This window comes from Haemaphysalis longicornis, unplaced genomic scaffold, assembly GCF_048455015.1.
Source record: "Haemaphysalis longicornis isolate Haplotype H1 unplaced genomic scaffold, Haemaphysalis longicornis Haplotype H1 scaffold_5, whole genome shotgun sequence".
Taxonomy (NCBI): domain Eukaryota; kingdom Metazoa; phylum Arthropoda; class Arachnida; order Ixodida; family Ixodidae; genus Haemaphysalis; species Haemaphysalis longicornis.
Window position 1 is genome coordinate 78,094,199 of NW_027526385.1, and position 24,144 is coordinate 78,118,342.

The 24,144-nt window shown below is 48.6% G+C and overlaps 1 protein-coding gene across 1 annotated transcript; it reads left to right on the top strand.

Moving 5' to 3' along the window:
* Window positions 1-2,547: 2,547 nt before the first annotated feature.
* LOC144139299 (uncharacterized) lies at window positions 2,548-21,971 on the top strand. Its single transcript, XM_077671692.1, has 2 exons — window positions 2,548-2,774; window positions 21,703-21,971. Exons 1-2 carry the CDS (start codon window positions 2,640-2,642, stop codon window positions 21,892-21,894), a joined length of 327 nt encoding a protein of 108 aa, XP_077527818.1. The 5' UTR covers window positions 2,548-2,639; the 3' UTR covers window positions 21,895-21,971.
* The last annotated feature ends 2,173 nt before the right edge of the window (window positions 21,972-24,144 follow it).

Sequence of the window (24,144 nt, forward strand, 5' to 3'; positions counted from 1 at the left end):
TTGACACCATTCGAACATCAGGGTTCGGTACTTAGCTATCATTACGCAGCCTACGTAGTCGCGTTGGCTATCTCATAAAAGCGTTGTTTTGCCTTGAATGTCGTGCCAAGCACAATTGAACATGCTGCGCACCGTTTCGAGACGTCAGCGGAGCGCAGCACGCACGGCTCCTTCGGAACCCCACAAGAGAGGAGACCACTTGTCTTTCGTGTCCCTCTTAAAGGGACACTGAAGTGAATTTGTCAAGCTCCCGTTTTTGCTTGCACTGCGTAGACTGGCTCAAATTAGCACACTTTTCATCGTTTATCCGGTTGACAAATCGGTAATTATTTTACAAAGCGCGAAAGAAGAAAAACTACCATGCGCGGTTTGCGGTGGCCGCACCAACTAAGGCTGTGACGTTGAGAGGAGGGGCGCCGTGATTGGACGATGCCCAAGGTTAGAAATCACACAAGTTTCGCTTTCGGTTTCGGTTTCGGTACTGTAAAACATAACCAATGGCTTTGTTGGATGGGCATTCTCAATATCTCAGTAATCATCGTACCGCGCTTCTGCCATGTTGTCGGCTGTAAAATGCACAAGATAAGCCTCCCAGGACGGCTTGTAGTCGTAGCATTCACTAGCCGAGACCTACGCAGTGCATGAACGCCCTCCGCGTACCCGCAGACGCCGAAATGTCATGCGCTTTTCCCCCATATTTGGAGCTTGCCTCCCTCATGCCTGTATCGTAAAAAGCGTGTTCGCACCAGGCCAAGGGTCTGTTCATTCTGGCCTGTGCCCACTGCCTGCAAGCAGTCGGTGCTTATGGCAACAGCACGCCAACGAGAACTCGCTAGCGCGCCAGTGCCAGCCTGCGCGCGTTTTGTGAACTAGTTCGTGTAGCCAGGAACGTTGCGGCCCCAAAAAAGGTGAAGTCAATATAGAAAACATCGGCGGAAAACAAAAAAGTTAACTTACAAAAAAAAAGCACGTACCCGCGGGGATTCGAACTCGTGACTAGCAAAACATTTGCGGTGAAATCCTAGCACCCCAGACTGCTAGGCCACGGAGCGGGACGCGAATGCCTTGCTAATATAAGGTATATATTGTACAACCAGTTTACACTTTCATTTAGTTTTGGCATTTCAAGCCGCTTAGGTGACTATTTGTTGTACTGCGATCGTGCAGTAAGCGTCGCCCGAGTTTCCACAGTAGCTCACGTCTAGCAATTGCATTTCGTAGACGGAAAAGCGTTCGCAGATGCGTAGTCGTGCTGCTGACCGCTGTGCTTGTTCGCCCAGCGCAAAAAAGTGCTTCCCGCGCCCTAGTTTTACGCTGTACGGTAAAAATATCAGTTGATTTTATTTGCTTAGTACCTATATTGACTTCGCTGACTCTTCTCCCGCCTTCAAGAGGCCTTATATTTTTCTACTGGCGTACCAGTCAGCGAAGCCTCGCATGTGCAGCGCTTGTGTGAAGCGACCTTGACTTGGAGCTAGATACAGTGTACAAACAAACCAAGTAAAGAAAGGCACATTCTTCCATTCACAAACGTGTCCTGGCTTCGTTTCAACTAAGCGAACGAATTGCGACCAAGCAATTTTTTTTAACCTCCTTGATTGCGACCACCCGCCGTCGGCCGGCGGACGAAACGCTGGGCCGACTGACTCTGTCGGCCGGGGATCCGTGCAGTAGCGCAGCCGTGGCGCAGCCAATTGCCAGCTCATCCCCTCCTGACGTCACACGAAAACGCCACAGAAAATGGGCGAGCGTAAAGAGAGGAGGACAGCGTTTTCGAATTAGTTTTTCTACTAAATAAAATCGCGTAAACGCGCCTAGAGTGGTCGAAACATGGCCTGGGGACTCCGGACTACAATTTGCGCTAGTAATCCCGCAATGTTTAGATATCACTTCAGTGTCCCTTTAAGACAAAAGCCTTTCCTCAGCTACTCAAACGCCACATTTTTGGTCTGTGTATCATTCTGTACGTCTTTCTGTCCCTCGATTCAGGCTTCGGGAAAAAGTTGGGCGAATTAGTCAAAAAGAAGTTTATACAGGCTGAGCCGTTCCGAATTCTGAAAGCTGCTGGCGTTGGTCATTCGTGTCCCCAATATTTAGCGCGAAGAAAATGTAAGGCACATAAGAGGCAAAAAATAGGCACTTCCTGCGTTATTCAATTAGGAATGGACGTTGGTTGGTGCTTACGATAGGGAGCCGAAACAATGGCCACGAAAGAAAAAAACGACGCATTCAAATGGCCCAGAAAGGCTCCGGCACGTGCGAGATGAATGCAAACACACAAAAAAAACAGAACTTCCGCTCGTGCTGTCCCGGGCAGAATAAAAAAACAACACGATAAAGAAAAAGGTTGCGCGCTGTCCCAACAGATGGCAGCACGTTGCCAGTGCGAAGGCGGGAAAATTGAACTGCATTGAAGAAACTATTCTTCACGAGGGGAGAGAGAGGGGAGGGCTAAGAGCACGAGGGGTTCGAGAGCAGTGCAGAAAAGAAGGGCAGGGTCGTCAGACGACTATCGTCGTTCGACGACATTTACACTGAAGCACGCAGATACGCGGCCATTTTTTCTTCCCGTCAACTTTGCTCTTTCACTGTGGCTTCTTGCGCAGTTCGCCAGGAGGCGACTGTCCGCAGGCGCCAGGATGTTACCCGTGGAAGAGAAGGACTGCACGTACGAATTCGACAACAAGACGCAGACCCACTTTTGGAAGTGGTACTACCGAGGCAAGATGCTGCTCTTCTTCGCGTACGACAAGGCCGACACGCTCGGACCGAAGGTGGGTGCCTGATGCCGGGTGACTTCTGTGAGGCTGGCTATGATCGCGAGCCAGCGAAGCAGGGCTACATGTTTTCCCGGTCAATTTAATCCAATCGCCATGCAACATAATCCAGGCGCCAGCCATTTTAATCCAAGCAGCATATAATTTAATCTAGACGCCATGTAGTTTAATCCAAGTGACAACCAATTTAATCCCTTGGCCAATGAAGTTGTTCCAGCTAGCAGATGAATGTTCAGGAGTGTTTCTTGCAAAATGTAGCGCTGCTTTGCGGACTTTTCTGCGCGTGGTGTGGTGAAAACGTGGTGTTTCTTAAGCCATTATGTGCAAAATATCTTTTGCGAATAGCGCAATCTACATTTACTAACACGCGCAGACCGCTGGCGCCGCGTGCTCCATGGTGATCATCTGCGAGAGCGCCGTCGATCGGAGTTACTTTTGGTCCACTGTTTTGGATCTTGTTTTACAGTGGCGCCATCTGTTGGTGACAAAATAAACTATACAACTTGCTTCACCGCTCGACGACCTGGGCCAAAATGATATTTGAGTACTTCGTAAATTTGTTATGCCAAAGGAGCCCAATGTGTTCTACTATGCAAGTGTTTTATATACATACGAAGCAAGAGTAGTAAAAACGAATGCGACCGTGCGTGGGGTCAACGTCGCTTGCGCAATGTCGTCTGCTGCGTGTCCTATTCGGTCTTCTGGCGGCAAAAAAATAAATAAATAAAAAGTCGCTTCAACGACTTTATGCAAGCTGCAAAGGATTATTTAGAGCCGCTTGATCGGCAACTGCATTAGTTTTGGCATAGAATGTGCTGTAGGCCAAACGATAACTGAAAATTTCGTACTTCAGGTCAGACCTAGGTTGTGCCGGAGTGCCCGCACAAGCGCTAATTGGCCGATACAGTTGCGATATATGGTCGATATATGGCAATTATAATTTATGAAAGCCCGAAAATAAAGAAATATTCACCTTAAAACAAAATTGAACGTTAAATTTTCACTTTGAATAATTGGATTGTTTTCTCGATAGTGCATGCGGCGGCCGCAGTGGCGCCACGGTACGCGCGATCTAGAGCAGGGGGGCGGGGGGGGGCACCGAGCACTAGAGCCCTCGGCACCGGATCAAGTGAGACCACTCTCCTGGTCTGTGAGTGTTAGTAAATGTCCGTTAAGCGGCGCGCATAACATATTTTCCACATAATGGATCACGAAATACCACATTTTCACCACACCCCAAGCTACAAAGTCCAGAGAGGTGCGCCTAATATCGCACAAAACACTCATGAACAACATTCCCACTGCTGGATAAATTTGGTTGGCGACAGGATTAAATTGGTTGGCACTCAGAATATATTCGCTGGCACCTGGAATAAATTAAACGGTGCTGGGATTAAACTCGCTGGCACCATGATTAATTATATGTCGACTGGATTAAATTGTGCGGGAAAACCTGTAGTTCCCCTTCCAGACTTCGCAGTCTGCTTCGTAGGATTGTTGTTCCCCTTGAGAATAGCGGTGGGTTTTTTTTTAATTGCGATAGTAACCCGTTGGCATAATTACTACGTCACAGGTATAGATTAACACTCGTTTCGCGAAGAAACGCAAGGAGGGAGCGATGATGGGGTCCCCAAATCCACCGATAAAGGTCTGGTGGTCTGCCAGGGTGGAGGCCTGTGCCTCGGAGGAGGAGTCTTGTTCTCGTCGCTTCCAATGAAGGGCTAGTCCACAGCAAATGTTCAGCGTCCGCATCTTCGGCAGGAGCCGTTCAAAAGGGGCTTGCTTTGCCGCAATCAGCCTGCCAACCAATGTGTAAGAACCCTGTCGCGTCTTCGCGGTCTGCAAAGCGGCTGTGGCTGGAGCTGCTTAAAACTGGGGTAGGAATCTAACTTGTTTCTCGTGGTTGAATGACGAATTTATTTACAAGACAACCCGCTACCAAAAAAAGAAGAAGAGGGGGTGGTCTCTCCTTACCAAGAACGTGAAGACAAAACGCAACCGCGTTTCAAACCCGTTAGCCTTGGTTAAGGCCTCAACAGACATTTTAACAAAAAAAAAATTCTGCAGAAATTCAGAGAATCATCTACTAATGCGTAGCATTCTTGTGCCGCCTGTTTTGAGCGTGAGCTTTTTCCAGCCAAATTTGTTTTTTTTCGCTATATCCTGTTCGACCAATTATCTCCATTCGCGCAGTTATAACGATTAGAGGGGAAACGTTCGCGAAGTCTTCATTATTGTGCAAATGTCACGCGGCTTAAGTTTTGACATTTTCCGTCATTTTTCATATTTTTGTTATTTTTGTTACTATTTTAAAAATTTCGCCCGACCAATCATCACCAGTTACATTATTCTAACGATTACACGTGGAATCTCAGCGAAATCTGCGATATTGTGGAAATGCAAAGCGTTACACGGTTCGCCCTTTTCCGTAATTATTTTATATTTTTTCTTATTTTTCTGGGTTTTCGGAATTTTGTTCGACAAATTACCTCCATTTACGCAATTATAACGCTTACAGTTGAAACTTTCGCGAAATCTACGTTATTGTGGAAATGCCATGAGGTATACGTGTTGATATTTCTGTATTTTTTTATTGTTATTTTTCAGGTTTTCAAAATTTCGTTCGACCAATCATCCCCATTTCCGTTATTCTTACGATTAGATTTGTAACTGTCGCGAAATCTGCATTTTTGTGGTAATGCAGTGCGTTACACGCTCGTGGCTGTGGGGGTACTCAGCAAAAAATGGTAGCATTAAAAATAATTGAATACTTTCAAAGTTCGCGGTACAAAACGCGAGCATCGAACTGGTAGGATAAATGCTAAAAAACCATAAGCCGTTCCACTTTGTAGAGATGCATGACAGCGAAGCTTGTCCACAAAAGGCAAGTGAAATTTGTAATGCTCAACATCCACTTGACTACTGGACCGCCGGCCCGGGGAGCCGCAGGAAAATAGACAGACGAGCGCTTTGAACGCCGATAGAGAGAGGGCGTTGCGCACGTAGAGTTGACCGATGCGGGTTGCACAGCGACAAACCTTTCAGAAACCTTTATGTGAGGCAGCGTGTTAAGTGGGCGGGCGTGTGGCCCGCGGAGGAGGATCAACGACAAGTTATGTCATGGGTTCAGCACAACTAAAAAAAACATATATTCTTTTGCGGACACACAAACACCCGGGGAAAAAAAAGGGATCTAACGGCAATAACAACAGCACACGAGCAACGCGGAGGAATGACTAACACTCAAGTCCGAACCAAAGTTCGAGTGGAAGGGGAAAGGAGGGGACACGCTCACGTTCCAGTCTACTCGACGCTGGGCGTGATGACGTCGATGGAACGTGTGGAACGTCGGTGGAACGTCGCCTGTTGAGACACAGTGGTCGCAGGTCAGACCGCCGATGCCCGCCCTCGTGTTTGGCCACTCTAGGCCTCGCCCCGAATCTTGGCCCGGAACACGCCTCGGCATCTCGCCAGCGGGAACAGGCACCCCACGTTGCAGCAGAGGAGCCCCGGAACAGCTCCCGGGACGATTCTCGGAGCACGGCGCAAGCACGCTCCTGGCTTGCCCTCCAACCGCCTCCGAGAGGAATCCTTGCGCCCGTTACTTTAGCGCTGTCTGGTAGCTTGTCTCCGCCGGCACACTCTCCTCTCGTGCTCTCCCCTCATTGTCGTCTTCTCTTCCCCTGCCGGCTTGCCTCCGTCGTCTGCTGGCGCGCTCTCGTGGCCCGGGGATGTCAATCACACTTATTAAGTGCAGAGCACTTTATAGGCGCCGGACACTGATGTATGCGCGCGACTGCAGCGCCACCAGTCGCCGCCGCTTAGCAACTATGGGCCGGTGGATGTGGCAACCGGCCGTTCAGCGCACGTAAAAACACGCCCGCTGCGTGGAGTTCAACGTTGTGTGGGGGAAGTTCTTTTAAAAAACGTAGTTATAATAACAAGTTGCAGGGTCCGAAAGGATCAAATTGCTTCAGGAAAGAATTAGTGGCAGCGCCGCTTCTACTGCGTGTAGGACTGCCACAATCGCGAAAGGCAGCCTGCCATCGTTCTGTACAGGTATCTGGGGCCGCCGTGGAGAATAAGCGTCACATGAAATGGATTTTAGCAGTAAGAAAGCCATGACATTTTTTGTCAGTGGAAGGAGTACGATGACTGTTTATCCGCTGCGCAGAGCAGACACGCTGTAAAACTACAGCGTTTGCTTTCAGTATTCCATACGCATCTCGCGCTGCGGTGAATCGCATGCCGTCGTAGTATTTGCGTAACACAAGGTATTACGGCTTTCGCCACTTTTGTTTCATCAGCAGTAAACCTTTGTTTAGAGACATTCATGGCACCGAATGGATGCGAAAAGGCGGCACAAGAATATGTTCATAGCATTTCGTTGGTGATGCCAAAAGCAATGTCAAGACGATCAATACGCATCCCGCTAACTACCATACTTTGTTCCCCGAGGTGTACAGAGTTCGGCCACGCATTCTAAGCGCGAGCGAGCGTGGGAGGCTATCAAAGGCAGGGTTGCATTCACTCGCGCTGACTTATTTAATGTGATTTGCGTACTTTGAGAATTGAGGTTACTATTGTTTAAGCAGAGAATCGGGAGGAGGAGGAAATACTTTTTTGGAAAATTCTGAACGGCCTGACAAACTATTTCACAATTAGCCGCTAAGACGACTCTAACATTACTCACAACATAGAAGCCGAAACTACACGGAATCTCCGTAAAGACAACACCAGCTCCGCAGCAGATTTCCAACTGTGTGGAAGTGCGTTTACTTTGTCATCAGCTAATAACGTTTGGAATTCGTTGTTAATGAGTGGCAACACCAACTGAGCTGAAGAAGGGCAACCGAAAAAGTAACTGTAGTGTGGTTGCGCGAACAGAGGAAACAACACAGACACGCTTCTGTCGAGGAGCGCTGTTGTATACTGGGGTCACTTTATTAGGCTGTGATACAAGAAAAAGTAATACGGACCTAAATTGGCGCTGTAAATAAGCTTCCCTTGCTGAGAATGGGACTTCGCAACGATTTCTGTGCCATCAATTTATTTCACGGCGTACACGCGTGCGGGAACGAACAACCTCTCTAACTTCTCGCGCACGCGAGGCCTACCGAAATAGTTCAGCCTCGTAATTGTCCGGAAATCGCACAGAAGCACTTCAGACATGGGGAAACTATGTACAGAACATTTTTTAAGCACGGGACACCTTTTAAAAACAATCGCAGAGTCGCAAAAACAAACAACCGAGAGGTGCCGAATATACGAACGCGCGCCCGCCGTCTGGCTCTCACCGACCTAAACTTAGCTCAAGCTTCCTGGGGGCGGCGCTGGGAGTACTGTCGTCAGGGGTTCACGCTGAGGCTTCGAAAACCACGTGGTTTAAATAGCAACAGCCGTTCGAACCTCGTGAACCACTGGCGCTTCTCACACATCTCCTTGTTGTTTAGCGAAAGGGAAACTGCAGGTAAATTTCAGGCAAAATCTGTGTATATAACCGGCAGCCCCCGCGTTCCTTTAGTTTGGAACGTTCGCTGGGTTGGTTTTTACGGTAGTAAGCGAAAAAAGCGGCCGGACAAGAAATCAATGGCACGTTCAAAATGACGCAGAAATGCTCAAGCCGCGCAAGATTGATTGATTGATAGGCTTTAATGAGAAAGAGGCAAGAAGCCCTGGCGGCGAAAAGGGAATAAGGGGTGGGGGTGGGGTGAGGGCTTACATATTATTGAAAGGTGATAGTATTCAGTCCTTGTGTAGCGCTCTTGAGTAAAAAAACACATTGAAGGGCAGTACTGTGAATCTGCAGAAACTGGGAAACAAGTTGCTGATGTTCCAGAGGGTGCACTGAAGAAGGGACCGGCGTTCACGTAGACTATTGAGTTTGTAAGAGAAAAAAAAAACACACTGAAGGGCCCTACTGTGAATGTGCACAAACTGGACAAAAGTTCTTCCAAAGGCCACATTGAAGAAAGGATCGTCGTTCACGTATCAGACAACCTTATACAGACCACTGTGTAGTGAAAACCGCACAATTCCTTCAAGTAGGGTGGTGTCTCTCCGAATTCTTAGTAAGTGTTCTTGCATATCCTTTGGGAGGGCGTGAGAGGCGAGGAGTTGTTCTCGACCCCGATCAAAGTGAGGGCATATCCATATTAAATGGAAAAGGTTAGAGCCAGTGTGTGGTTCACAAAATGGACAGTTTGAGGGAGAGTCCCCATGTGGATGAGTCCATTTACGGATGATATCCGGAGTATAGGCAGAGTTCGCGTAGACCTTATTAGCAAAGATTTCTCCTTGCCTATTCGGGCAACTGAGAGTAGAAATGAATCCTGGTGGCGATGCATCAAACAGCCGTTTCCTACTCATCACTTTGCACTGTCGGTATTGCTGGGGCCAAATAGGAAGGATGCATCCGGTTGTGGAGGAGCAGGCTCGTTATGTGGTGGGACCGATGAGGTAGTCATGCGAGGTTTGAAGATACACTCCCGGGGAGCATTGTGTGCCATATGGTTACCTGTGGTCCCTAAGGTGTGAGCCGGGGTCCAGACCATGCGGATTTGGACATTTTCGCAGCGTAACTCTTGAATAGTTCGAAGTATTGTCGTGGCCATTGAATTTAATGAAAAGGGATGGTTTAGTTCCCGAAGCGCAACATGTGAGTCGGTGATAATGCGGTATTTTCGAGACGGCAGATTAGAAACACAATTTTGTAGGTGTTGTAAAGCTCCGAGGATGCCGAAGAGTTCAGCTTCTTCAACAAGGCCGTATACATTGAAAAGTTGTCGTGATCCCCTAAGCAGAGGCACATCGGGGCATCTCCAGGCGATGGCCGCTGCGCTGTCATAGACGGCTGCGTCAGTGTAGATGTCTAATTCGTCTTCTGCCTTGTCTTGACATATCTTTTTAACCAGAAGTTCCCTGCCGTTACGATTTACACGTAGACGGGGGCGTTGTCTCATTACTCCTAGAGGAGGACGTTCCCATGGAGGAATGCCCCCGGAGAAGGGCTCTGGATCGAAGACGCTTTTAGCCCGTCCCATTTCGCAACTGCTCTCCCTTGCGGAGAGCATTCTAGATGTTTCTGAAAACGTGAGACCGTTTCGTCATATAATGTTTGAAGCGAAGAAAGAGGTATGGCCTGCTCAAGGTCTATCCGAGTGTGGCGTGGGATACCTGCAATAGTGCGGATCAAGGATCTGCTGAGGATTTCTAGGTCCTACAGATGTCGATGACTGAGGTCGTAAATAGGGAACCCATAAGTAATGCGGCCATGAGCCACTGCTCTTGCTAGCACTTGGCATGAGGCTTGTTGAACACCGCCGTATTTGTTGGATATTCGACTGACGAGGTGCATCGTGGGAGGCCAAGTTGTGCGAAGATGCCGAATCCAACTGCGGGGGCTGTTACAGCTTCCAAGTCTCAAGCCAAGGAGACGTATAGTGCCATTTTTAGACGTGATATCAGTATCTTTGATGCAGAGAGTGATGGTCTGAGACAGATTCGTCTGCCATCGATGCTGATAAGTTCGGTTTTCTGAGGAGAAATGTTCAAATTAAAAGTAGATAACGTCTGAACCAAGGTAAAAACTGCAGCTTGTAATTCAATTTGCATCTCTTCTTTGGTTTGATAGTCCTGCGCTTCTGTCCAGACAACAATGTCGTCAGCGTACGTGGCAAACCGAGCAGATGAGTCGATTTCTAGTTGCCCGGCAACTCTGTTCATGGCAAGGTTGAAGAGAATGGGCCCGAGGATGGACCCCTGAGGGACCCCCCGATCAAGGTAATATGTAGTTGGATCATGCCCTGGGCAACTTAGTCGTATGCGTCTATGTTGTAGAAAATTTCGAATCCAAGCTTGAGCCTTGCGACTTGGGAATGCTATGGCAAGCTCCTTCAGGATTCCTTCTTGGTTCACGCTATCAAAAGCTTTATGCATGTCTAGAGCAAGTACAAAATCTGGTAAGTGCCTTCGGGAAGTGCGATTAATGACTCCTCAGTAACCATAGATAATCATGGGTCCCGAGAGTAGGTCGAAAATCCGCTTGTGATTGGTGGAACCAGCCAGTTCTTTCAAGATGGTGTTGCATTCCATTATGTAGCAATCTTTCAATTAATCTGCATATGCTCGGTGTTAGGGCAACAGGACGGAGATTTTCGGGCCTACGAGCATCTTTTCCCGGCTTTGGAATGGGGTGAATGATAGTTGTCTTGAGGTGTTCCGAAACTTGGCCTGTATCCCAGGAATTGTTCACGATGTCAAGAAGAATTTGTTGTCCAGTATGCGGCAGATGTCGAAGATCTTGCCACGTGACCAAGTCGTGACCGGGGGCTGATTTTGGTTTGCCTTGACTCAGTGCAATTTGAAGTTCTCCAATGGTAAAAGGAAGGTCCAGATCTTCAAGGAGTTCTTGAATGTCGATTATAGGGAGGGGTTGAAGTGAGGTCCAATCCGTAGTCACGTGAGGAAAAAGGGTAGTGATAATGACCTCCTCAACGTCGGGGTAGTCATACTGAAGGCACAACTCTTCAACAATGGGAAGCTTTGCTTTTACCTTACCGCTTAGGCTTCGAAAAATGGGCCAAAGATGTGACAGGCTTCTTTCTTGACCTAGGCGGTTGCAGAGATGATGCCATTTCTCAGTCTGTAAAATCGTTTGATAATCTTGAATGACCTTATAGTGTTTCTTCAGTTTCATAAGATCGCTGTGCCGCTTGCCTTGAGTACGACACCGGTGAGTAAGTCGCTCCGCAGTACGCAGTAGCTGATACATGGGGTGGTCCGGGTGCGCTACATCGACAGTGCTGTCCACCGATTCGGTGACTTCCCGCCTCGCTGTAGTGATACAAGATACAAGGTCGGGAATGGTGGAAATGGAGTCCATATTGAATGAATTTCAAAAGGCGGTCCAGTTCACCACTGAATATTTGAGCTTGGGCCGAAGTTTCTTAGTATTGAGATGCAGCAAAATAGGATAGTGGTCACTTCCCCTGGTACAGGTGGCAGTTTGCGATGTTTTGACTATACCCGGAGTAGTGAAGGTAAGATCGGGCGTGGTGTCCTTTTGTGAAGAATGTAGGTCGACGCGTGTAGGGGTGAAATGTTCATTACGCAGCTGCAATTGGCTGAACTCAATGGCCTGTTCCAAGTTTTTACCGCCTACATCCGAAGTTAAGTAACCCCAAATGGTACTCTTAGCGTTGAAGTCCCCGCCTATGATTATTGGTCCGGAGAAGTTAAGGGACAGGATATGTGGCAACCAATCGTAAGTGCCACGGTTACGAGAACTGCATTGGGGACGATAGTAGACAGAAATAATTAAGAGAGGTTTTCCTCCAGGAGGAGTGATGCGAACGACAACTACCTCACAGTTATTGTTGCTCGCACCATCCCAGTGGTGTTGAACTGCTTGGCAAGGCTTGTGTACAAGGACTGCTGCTTGTCCACAGGCAGTAGGACCTTTAGAAAGGTCTTTGGAAAAGTGAGTAATTTTGGGATCAGTGAAAGAGGCATAATTCGTTATTTTACAAGGACCTCTAGTTTCCTGTTGAAGTAGAGCGAGGGGCTGTAGATTTAAAATTTGGTGCTTAAGGAGGGGTCGAGTTTGAGCGAAACTGTGGCAGTTCCATTGCACAATGAGCCGTTTTGGAATACTGAGTGATGCTGTTGGCATTTAATGGGAGTTTTTCTTCTTTCGTTTGGATTCTTCGGGAGTGTACTGCGGAGATGACCATTGAATCAGCTGAACAACTAGTTGAATTTCTTCCTTTAGCAAGTTGAACTGGTCTTGTAAACTAGAGATGTCACTGAAAGCCTTCTGCCATTCTTCAGCGCTTTCAAATTTTAATTTCGCTTCCCGCTGCACCAGCGTCTGCTCAGTGATGTACGTCGACGAGGTGCCTGGCGTGGATTGGGTGGCATTTAACTTTTGGCGGGAAACTCGCAATCGACTGCGCCGTTCCGAAGTATTCAGTGGTTGCGGAGACGCCGACTGCCTACGGGGCATATTTTTGCGAATGGATTGCATCTCGTTTCTTAGAATCTGCAATTGATTTCGGAGATCCTGAAGGTCTTTCTTAAGTTCGGCATTTTCGACCATGACCGGATGAGTAGATGGGAGAGCGGCAGTGGTAGAGAGCTCGTTATCCTTATTTCGACCAACTACCTTTGCGGCCCAAGATACTCCATTGGAAGCTGGACGCAAGGAGCTGGTTGAAGGGAAATCAGTTGCAGCATATGATTTGTGATCTTTTTGCCCTGATCTCTCTTCCACTTTCGGGAGGCGGCTTGGACAGACTTACTGACCGAGAGATGTCCGACCTCCTTACATGCGACACAAAATACTGTTTCTTCACACTCATCTGTGTCAGTGTGCCCACATTCCTTGCAAACACTAGGTGATGGGCAAAATTTTCCCATGTGAACTAAATTGTGGCAATTGAAACAGACAACCCTTTTAGGGTGGTAGTCCACCACCCTTACAAGCTCCATGTAGTACTTCACAACCCGAGGCAGAGTGGTAGAGTCAAAAGTAAGTATAGCTCTGTTGGATTTACCAATCTTTTGGACGCGAATGATGTCGGCTTGCTCGCAACGCACCCAGTTCAAGATAGTTTCATTGCTATCTGCAGGATCCACTTGAATAACACCTCGAATGGTATTCTTGTGAGACTGCATGGGTTCAATGACCACTTCGATTGTCTCAACTTTCCCGTTCTGACGGAACGTGAGGTGATCGATTTGAAGTAGTTTGGCTGCATGATTTTCGTCATACAGGGCAATGTGAGCACTGTTAGCGGCATCATCAAAAGTCACTGCAGCCATTTCGGCGAGTTCAGCGGAGGGAGCGGTATAGCCTATAGCATTGGCTATTGCGCGACGTGGAATTTCTCTAATGCAAATCTTAGCAAGTGGTCTCAGTTGAAGGTTGATACGTGAACGACTTACCCGTTCATTTCGCGTTGGTCGCTTCTTCTTGGAAAGTACGACTCGTTGCCATCCATCGTCGCTGTCGTCTTGCGTAGGGTCGTCGTACTCTTGCATAGCAATCTCGTCATCTTCATCCTCGGTACCTTGAGGGAGCGGCTGGGCGAAGCCCTGGTTGCCCTGTCCACCTTGCTTCGGCGTCTCATTGTCGATTTTCGGGGAAGAACATGAGGTACCAGCCTGGAGCATCAACGGTACCTGTTGCAAATGCGCCGTCTCTTCTGCAGGCGCAGCTGCCGTCACGCGGGCAGCCGCCGCCACGCGGGCAGCCGCCGCCACGGCAGCTGTGGTAGAAGCAACTCGCTGTTTGGAACGCCGCCGGGTCACTAGGCCTAACCTGCGAACCGGGCTGTCCGAGGCCCTTTTATGATGACTGGATGGTCCGAGTGGGCGAATCTTGACCTCTGGTGCAGTCGTTCTTCATATGGGCTCCTGCATATCCAGCTCGCAAGCACCGTTCTCTGTATTCTCCACCCAATCAAAGTATATCCGCGCAAGAAAAAAATTACGCCGTCAAAGTGACGCAAAACAGCTCCAGCAGCCTTCAAATCCAGCATACGGCGCAGTTCCAGGCGGGGGCGAGCATGAATGCGAAGGCGGGAAGTTCGAATTGCATATACATCAAGAGAGGAGTGAAACAGGGCGGCGAAGAGCGTGAGGGGTGGTAGCAGTGAGCGGATAACGGCGCCACTGCCCACTATGGTAAATCACGGCACTGCACTTCCGACAGCTTTCACATTGAGTGGAACGGCTTTAATTTTTCCCACCTGAGACACTACTGATCTTGAAATGGGGCCTACTTGTGACTAATTAGCTAAAGTGCATACCCAAGTGGAGCGACAGCGAAGTTTGAGGTCTAAACAATTTGTTGGTTTTTGAACTGTGGCCGTCTGATAAATATTCTACTGAAAACGAATACCCGATTCATAAGATGTATAGGGTTGAGGTCTAAACCATTGTTTAAGTCTTGAAACTGGCGCCTATTAACCAATCTACTCGGAGTGCGCACCCCTAGGCGATGAGACGTATAATCGTGAGGTGCAGTGGATCTTGAACTCCGTGCGACTTCGTGATGACCGCGTGCTAAGGGCACACACAAGAGGACGTTCGTTTTGCCACGCCCCACTCTACAGATCACCTCGATCCTCCAAAGCAGGCGTTTTTTTTGTTCACAGACGTGAAAAGCGAATGCAGCCGTAGCCAATAAAGCTTCGCTTGAGGTGGCTTAACGTGAGGGGAAGCTCGAGAAAGTAAACATATTGTAACGTAGGCAAGGATGATGCAGAGTTCTTTCAGTAAGCAAGGTTCATTGAAGGGAAATTGTGCTCCGAAAGGAACTTAAAGTGAACGGAAGTGTCGAAAGCAGTCAACAGAGTGACGTGCGATATGATAGTAGGCGAGATGAATGCGCGGTGCTTGCCCTGCGAGCATTTATCGTTTCCCGTGTATCTTTCTGGAACCGCCGAAGTTGATCGAGAACACTGGCGATCAAAGTATACTAGTCTAGTGACGACAGCGCGATACATTCTCCCTATCAGGTAAAACAGCCTATGCGATATTACAACAGAAAGAACGCACACTTAGCTTCGAACTCAGATAATACAATCGGGCGTGGCCAGAAGCTTAAAAAAAACAATAAATAAGCATGATACAAGGCAATGGTTCCGGAAATACAGAGTCATTTTGTGTATCAATACCAATGAACCATCGCCACAGGTCTGTTAGCGAGATTAAATAAATATAGGTTTCGCATCCACTGAACAATCATCAGAGAAATCTCGTAGGCTTATACATGTTTAAACGTGCAGGGACGAGATACGAATCGACTTCGTCTAAAAGAAGCTAGATAGATGAGTCACAGCCTGAAAAAAAGTCTCCATCATGAGAAACGAGGGCGACAAGTGATAGCAACTGAAACCCTAACCGATGCCTATCAGAGGCTCTGCCTACTAGACTATGAGCAGTACTAGCATAAAAGCAGGTACATCGGATACACATAAAGTGTATGCAGCTACCTAGGTAGCACGAAGATAGAATTGGTGAACGAGCCGAATCAAAACAGGCTACTTTTGAACAAACACATCACTTACAGTAAGGCGGCAACATGTCTCAAAAGACCACAAGAGAAGTGAGTTGATGGAGTTTTCAAATACATCGTTTTCTGTGGCGTTTTCGTGTGACGTCAGGAGGAGATGAGCTGGCAATTGGCTGCGCTACTGCATGCACGGCTCGCCGATCGACCTTCCGACAGAGCAGTCAGTCGGCCCAGCGTTTAGTCCGCCGGCATCCGACGGGTCGCTCAGTTGAATCTAAGCCACGATACGTTTGTGCATAGAGGAATGTGCATTTGTTTACTTTGTTGGTACATTGTATCAAGCTCCAAGTCCAGGTCGCTCCACACAAGCGTTGCACAAGCCCATGAATGCGAAGCTTTGCTGACTGGTACGCTAGTAGGAAAATCTAAGGCCGCTTGAAGTCGGGAGAAGTCCGCGAAGTCAATATAGGTACCAAGGAAATAAAATCAACTGACACTTTTACCGTACAGCGTAGAACTAGGGAGCAGGAAGCATTTTTTTGTGCTGGGTGAGCAAGCACAGCGGTCAGCAGCACGACTACGCATCTGCGAGCGCTCTTCCGTCTAAGAAATGCAATTGCTAGACGTGAGATATTGAGCGAATTTGGGGGACGCTTACTGCACGAGCGCGATACAACAAATAGTCACCCAAGCTGCTTGAAATGCTAAAACTAAATAAAAGTGTAAACTGGTTATACATTACATACCTCATATTTACAATGCCGGCAGCGCTTGCCCGTGGCCGAGTGGACTGGAGAGCTAGGCTAGTTATATTGCAAGTTGCAAGGTCGAATTCCCGAGGATGCATTCTTTTATATTTTGAAAGTTGATTTTTTTATTTTAGGCTGATGTTTTCTATACTAAGTTCATCATTTTTGGGCCGTGACGTTCACTGCTCCACGAAGGAGTTCGCCGAACGCGCGCAGACTGACACTGACGCGCTAACGAGTTCTCGTTGGCGTGCTGTTGCCATAAGCACCGACTGCTTGCTGGCAGTGGGCACAAGCCAGAATCAGCAGACCCTTGACCTGGTGCGAACACGCTTTTTGCGATACAGGCATGAGTGAGGCAAACTCCAAATATGGGGTAAAGCGCATGGCATGTGAGCTTCTGTGGTGACGCGTAGGGCGTTCTGACAGAGCGTAGGCCTCTGATAGTGATTGCAACAATTTAAAGCCGTCCTGGGAGGCTTATCTTAGGACTTTTACAGCCGGGAACATGGGAGAAGCGCGGTATGACGATTATTGAGATATCGAGAATGTCCATGCAACGATAACGCCGGATGTCAAGCCTGTTGTTTTACAGAACTGAAAACGAATCTTGTTTGAATACTAATCTTGGACATCGTCCAATCACGGTGCTCCTCCTCCCGTCGTCAGAGCATTTAGTTGGTGCGGCCGCCGCAGACCGCGCGTGGTCGTTGTTCTTCTTTCGGGCTTTATAAAATGATTACCGACTTACCAACCGGATGAACGATGAGAAGTGTGTTAATTTGTGCCAATCTATGCAGTGCAAGAAAAAATGGGAGGTTGACAAATTCACTTCAGTGTCCCTTTAAGCCTTCTTACGGGCTTTGAATGCGAAAGCCTGGGGTGCTACTGTGACAGCCGCACCTTCTGTATACACATGCCTACGTCGAAAATATAGCCACGTTATTGTTACGTCCTTAATACATCTTAATTTACGTAATCTATCCTATTCTACGACGTTATAACCTAACTTATCTTAATCTATGTTACGCGCTGCATTATTCCATTTTTTTTCTACCTTAATCCAGATGATTCCACCTTAACACCACCCTACGAACCCTTGCAATCACTCACTAGTCAATCATTGAATAAAGGTACGTCCTCACTGGCGGCGCCGCATGCGCAAGACGCCCTTTCGCGGTATGATACCTCTGCCACGCAAGAATGGGTGTGCGACCCATTTTTGCGGCAAGGCGTTTTGCGCCAAACTCAACGAGCCAATCAGCGCCCGGATCACGTGTGCTGCGAGGTCAGTGCCCTCCCCGAGAAGCTCGCCGGCGCAGAGCGCAGACGCGTTCCTCCTGTGCTCCCCCCGTCTGAGAGGGCTTAGAAATTAGGACCGGTTCTCTCGGCCGCCGCAGCAGCTTTGCGTGCGCGCGCTCCAAGTAGTGCGGCCTTCGAAAAGCGGTGGCGTTTCTGAGCGCACGGTGCGGGGCGAGATTATTGCCGCAAGTGAGGACGTACCGTAACTGTAATAATCGTTGATATTGTTGCGGAGAAGGGAAAAGACCTACCCCAAAAGATACCCCAAAAGTGGGTATATGCCATGGTTGTGTGGGCAGCCTAGCCAGCCGTCGAAGAAGAAGTAGCGGACTAGCAAATGCATGCGCAGAACAACCTAGCTGCCAGCCTGAATATGCCGTGTAAACGATTTGTAAAGAGAATATTCTCTATACATAACTGGTAAATACGTGCCCTGCCACTCCTCAACGATATTTCCTTATACACGGCGGGTGCCCTTTGGTTAGCTTTTGTTTGGCCTTTTTTTCATTTTTGTGCCATTCCTGGCGACCCCAGGGCACTCAAGGTGACCTTCCAATGAGTCTGATAAGCCTTTTGCCTTCATTAGTGTGTCCAGTGTAAATGGGAAAAATAATCAAGTTGAACAAGCCCAGTGGCTCGGCAATTTTATCCACTTTCCCGTGCCAAAAACATTGCTTTCATTATCCCTGCGATTGAGCTTTTGGCAATGCAAGGAGCGTCGACAACCGGTTCATCAAAAGGTTGATATGTGGGTCCACCTAGCGCTATTGACACTACGAGGGATGCGCCCAAAGCTCGAATGAAACAAAATAATTAGGCAAAGGAGAAAAAACCTTCCTAAAGGGATTTACGGAACGCTTTTTAAGCGAAGCTTAAATGGGTAGGGTCACGCGCAATTTAAATGTCTGCGAAATACTCACGAGCCTTTCCAGCTCGAGTCGTCGGAAAATGAACGTCCCGGTGTGACGGATACTAGCCCGCGGTCACCATGAAACCACACGTCGTTGAAAAGATTCTTGGTCCCCAATGTTATCGATTTCATCACTTCGACATGCATTTTGAATACATAATAGGCACCATTTGAACGCTAAAATAATATATACTTCAAACTTGTACCCCTCATCAGTTGGAGAGAGAAAGAAAAGGCTTTAATGTAATTAATCACTGTGAAAGGACGAGTGCACCTTGCGGGGATGTCTAGTGTCTTCTTCGCACCAGGCGACGGTCTGGCGCCACCCTATGCCAGTTGGACGGCAACAGCTTGTATCCTTGGAAGGTAGCCAAGTAATGCGGCCACCCACTGATCATCATTACTTATACGTGCATACAAACGCATTTTAAGTGCGAATGCACTTTATAAGCGACCCTAAACCTTCCACCGCCGGCGGCGGCGGCGGCGTCCGCAGTCCTCCTCTCCCTAGCAACGGCGTGGAGCGGAGAGGAGCGTCGGTAGCAACGGCGCGGTGACGTCACTTCACCACGTGACCGCGCTCGCTCCACCTCCTCGCCGTGGCTGCGCGGGTGCGCGCCGCTCCCCGCACCGCTCCTCGCGCCGTGACGTCATGGTATGACGTCACAGCGCGCCTCCTTTCCCCAGCAGGTGCCGCGCGCCTCTCTCTCCACCGTGACGTCACACTCTCTCTTCTCCCCCTCGCTCGGCTGCAGCTGCCGTGCGCCGCTGTCCCTCTCCCCTTGCGCTCGCCTCCTCTCTCAGCCACCTGGCTCGGCGCGCTCGGCGCGGCGTACCCCCCTATATATGCAGCGATAAACTGCCAGACCTCCGTGGGTCGGCTCGCGCGCGCTCACGGGCGAATGCCAACGGATTTTAACTTTACTCCCCCTCATAGCATCACCCCGTGCATTCGCACTTAACCATGTTCACCCTCGGGGAAATGCTTGGGAGTTTTTTTGGCTAATGAGTTATGGCCAGGCATTATTTTCCAGTTCCTACAGTGCGGGGTGAGTAATAAATGTTTCTCAAGGTTTGCCATTGTGCGGCCCGCGTCAGCCATGTCTACGTTCGAAGCGCCATCTCGGTTTTGGCGTTCAAAGCATTTGCAAGTATGATTTCCAGCAGCTCCTCTGGTCACCGCTTTTGTCCTGAGGACAAGTTACATTTTAACACGAAAGTGTTTTATTCACGGAAAGACGAAGATTTCGCCGACGTCACATCCGTCACGGAAGTAATGCCAGTACAACGAAGCAAGTGGCCTGTAAAAAGGGCACCCCTGCACACATGGTGTGTTTGCGACAAGCCACCTTTAGTACTTAAGAGTATGTTATACTTAGGGTTCTTCGTTTCGGGTTTTATATTTGAACACGGAAGTGTTTTATACCGGTATACACTAAGATCTCATTGACGTCATATCCGACACGGAAATGACGCGAGTACACCTTTGCCGAAGCGGCCCGGAAGCAGGACGTCGCTCGCCGAACACACCCACAAGACAGCCGCCCACCCGCAAATTATGCTCAGCTGCAGATTTCGCTGCACATCTCACTTTCGTGTTTTACCGATTCCTATGACCGATAAATCCACCGCAGTTTTTTTATTAACTTCCTTTCGATCATTGTAACGGGGCGCCGCGTATAGTTCAGACACCAGCTTTGCTGGTCATCCATCATCACAAGGTGGAATAGCTCGTGGTTTTTTTTTTTACTTCATTTATTCAAAGGTGCGGCCCAGAGTACGCACGTGCCTGTACCAAAACGAATGATTCTACTCGCTAATGCATCCGCATAGGTTGAGTCTGATACCCATCTTATATCTGCCACATTTAAAAGATCCCCTGAAAACCCTTCAACTTTTGAAATGTTGAACGCCTTGGCAACGTAACCAACAACTGCACCCAGTACTTAGATCCGAGGATCACTCAGCACCCCAGCCAAATAATACTGCGCTACGCCCATTGGATAGTGTACAAACTTGCTCAAAGTATTTTTAAAGCGAAGCCTGAGTGATAGCGTCGCTCATCACGCAAAATGCTCTCTAGGAAAGCTAACTTTACGCAATAAGTTTATTAAAACGATGATGATGATGATAAGTGAAGGCACATGAAGCGCCTGAAGTAAAATACCTTCCCGTTGTCGGCGTCGTATCTGGGTCCCACGCGTTATGAAGGCGACGTTTATTCGATTGCGACATTCCAACACGACCGCAGTGGTTTGAATTGTGTAGTTTTAACTTGAATTTGTTGCATAGGAAGAAAGCTTTGCATTGGAACCATCTTTTTCTAAAGAACGGGGATTTGATTTTCGCCTTCTCAGTCTGGGTTTGAGTGACGTCACTCGAATGGTATTACCGGTTCTGGCCGGCCGGCCTCTCAGTTGCAGCAATAACCGCATTTGATAGCCACGTTACACAAAATCTCAACAAAAGCAACACAGAAGCTGGTAGTCGCATCTGTTGTGACGATAGTCACGCTCGGCTGCTCAGACGTGGCAATAATTACAGTTATTCCGCTCTTTCGAGGCACGAATTAAAGAGGGCGAGCATTTATTGGGGGTGTTGCAGAGTACATTTAATGCGACCGAGGTCGCGGTTTCGATTCCCGGCCGCGGCGGCCGCTTTTCTGACGGGGGCGAAAAGCAAAAATGCCCGTGTGGGCGAGATTTCGGCGCACGTTAAAGATCCCCACGTGGTCAAAATTAATCCGGAGCCCTGCACTACGGCGCGCCTCATCGCCTGCGTTGCGTCGGCGGGTTAAGCCCTACAATCGATCCATCGTTTAATGCGACACTTTATCTTTAACTTTCAAGGGGAGCATGAGCTGTTTTGTGCACCACATCCGGTACACTTCCGGAGTGAGGGGTTACAGACCTACATGTCTTCTCGTCCTCCCTCGCCGCGCAGGTTACGGAGCTACTGAACGCCTACCCGGGCGACAAGTGCATCGTGTTCGACGACCTGGGGGAAGACGGCCGGGGGGCCAAATGGAGCGCGCGTGGCGTCACGGTGGAGTTCAAAGCGTACGAGCTGCTCCACGCCATCGTCGAAGCCATGACGGCGCGCTACGGGCCGGCCTTCCCCGCGCAATATTACTGACGATGACGGTGGAAGTGACGCCGCCACTCAGTCCAGCGTTGCCACCGCAAGTCGTTGTAGACGCCGCGACTGACGGTGTCAACCGCGATGTCACCGTCACCGACTTGATCGTTCAATCACTTATCATTAAACTGCCTAGCCAGACTCGCGAATAGCCCTGCGTGGACTGTTGTTTAAAAGGATACCAGCCTGACCATTTCCATGCTCGAAGCGGCTTGCTCAAGAAGCTTAGGAGAGCACAAACCAATTAGGTTTGACGCAGCGTGCACGAGTAAACGGTGCCTTTTACCATGGTAGCCTTCTTTTCTTTCGGCTGCTCCGCCTTTTGTGGTAGGCCAAGAGTGCATCGCCTTCTCTCTGAGAACTTATGGCCTGGCAGCAGTGAAGGTTCTGTAGTTCTCCTTTTGCTTAGGCGCCGTCATATCAAGATGCGAAACAAAGAGCTTTATATAGATAGTTTCCATCTATTTTTCTTCCCCGCCAAGAGAAACACAGTGCGCCCTCTTTTCGACTGCGCTCGAATAACATGCATGGCAGGTCTTCTTGGACTGCAGGACGCATAGTCGTCCGCGCGATCCCGAGGCTCCACGTGTCTATGCAGCTAGAGGTGCTTCATAGCGTGAGGCGTTCGTGTGTTTACACTTATTTGCTTGCGTGCTTTCTTGATTAAGCATAGGTGGCTGTTGCCGAGGGAGGCAACCGCGGTGCGCGAACTCTGCCAGTCGATGCCGCGACAGAGACGCGCACCATTGTCGCTGTCGCCACCGTTAATTTGCACTGCCTTCCGACCCGCGTCGGACGGCAGTGCAAACTCCTGTCCTCTGGGCCCCTGGCCCCCGCGACAGCATTTCCATTATGTTGACATCCAACGGTCCAACGACGCTGGAAACGTTTTCATTTGTTCAAATTAACCTGTCGGGGCCAAGGCATCACTGGCATAATTGTTATCATCTAGCAGTTGGCGGACGGGTTTGTGAAGAGAATACCGGCGACGTGACTTTCACGGTGATTGAAGCCAATATCTCCCGTGAACACTCCGCTTCGCGTTGTCGGTGCCAAGAGTGTTCGAAGTGTGTGTGAAATCGCGGCGAAACGTTCGTGTGTATATTGCGACACCAAAGGATACGGCTTCAAGAGCCCGAAGAGTCTGGTTTGTAGAAGCGGGTATTTGAAAATATGACTGCGCCGCAAAACGCTACCTAAAGATGTTGAAACAACGAGTGTTTGTTGGATGGGCTCAGAAAAATATCCCTTTACGCATTTTTAATGCTTTCATAGGTTGATAAAGGCGGGATTAACATGCGAATATTTTCTGGAGGTAGATGCGCGCGTGGAAGCTTTCATATAAGCGTTTAAACGTTTATTTACCTTATTCTTTACTCTTGTATAACTCGACATATCCGCGGGTACGGACAGAGAGGAGCCCGCAGCGGTAGCTATAATTTTGCACAAATGGTTCCTCTCGCATTCGTTGCCGATGAAAAAAGACCATTTAGAAAAACGGAGATTGTTCCATAGCTGATAGAGTTGCACGTGATGTTCGTGTAAGTACTTGTTAGCGTAACTAGTTGTGCTCGTGCATGCTAACATATCGTGGGCAACATGGTGCACTTGACCTCGTTTCATTGGACCTGCTGTGCCAAAAACGCAAACGCCAAGTTGTACAGGACCGTATGTTTCAGAGTGATTTAAATAAACGAGTCTCCTAATTGTGGCTGGTGTGTGCCCATCTGTTTATTGTTGTGCCACGGCGAAGCATTCCTTCTTTTTCCGTTTTAAGGCTATACGTATTTTCCCGGCATGGTATTTTTTCGCAGGGGTGGCACGGCAAGTACCGTGCAGATACGCAAATGCAACTATGGTTGTATTTTTTTAAAGACGATAGTCTTTCTTGGGCTACTTAAACCCAGAAATTTTGGTCTGTCTGTATGTCTGTATGTCTGTCTGTCTGTGACTCGATTCAGCCACCCGGCCAAAGCAAAACAATGCCTGCGCAATAGTCTTATATAGTCACAGCTAAATCTACCCGTCTATGTCCGGTGTAATGTTCATACTTGTCAACATTGTTGAAGAAGAACAAGACATTACGCAAATATGAGACAACAAATCAATACAGAAGTGATATTTGCAGTGTTCCTTTATAAAAAAATCAGACATGCTAGACTTTTGCGAAATTAAATACTTCATCAACTGCAAAAAAATAATTCACTCCGCCGTCGCCTGCTGTCGCCCGCGCCACTATAGCTTCTG

Coding starts and splice junctions, on each gene's coding strand:
- LOC144139299 (XM_077671692.1), top strand. CDS start 2,640: ATGTTACCCGTGGAAGAGAAGGACTGCACGTACGAATTCGACAACAAG. Junction 2,775..21,702: donor CCGACACGCTCGGACCGAAG/GTGGGTGCCTGA, acceptor CTCGCCGCGCAG/GTTACGGAGCTACTGAACGC.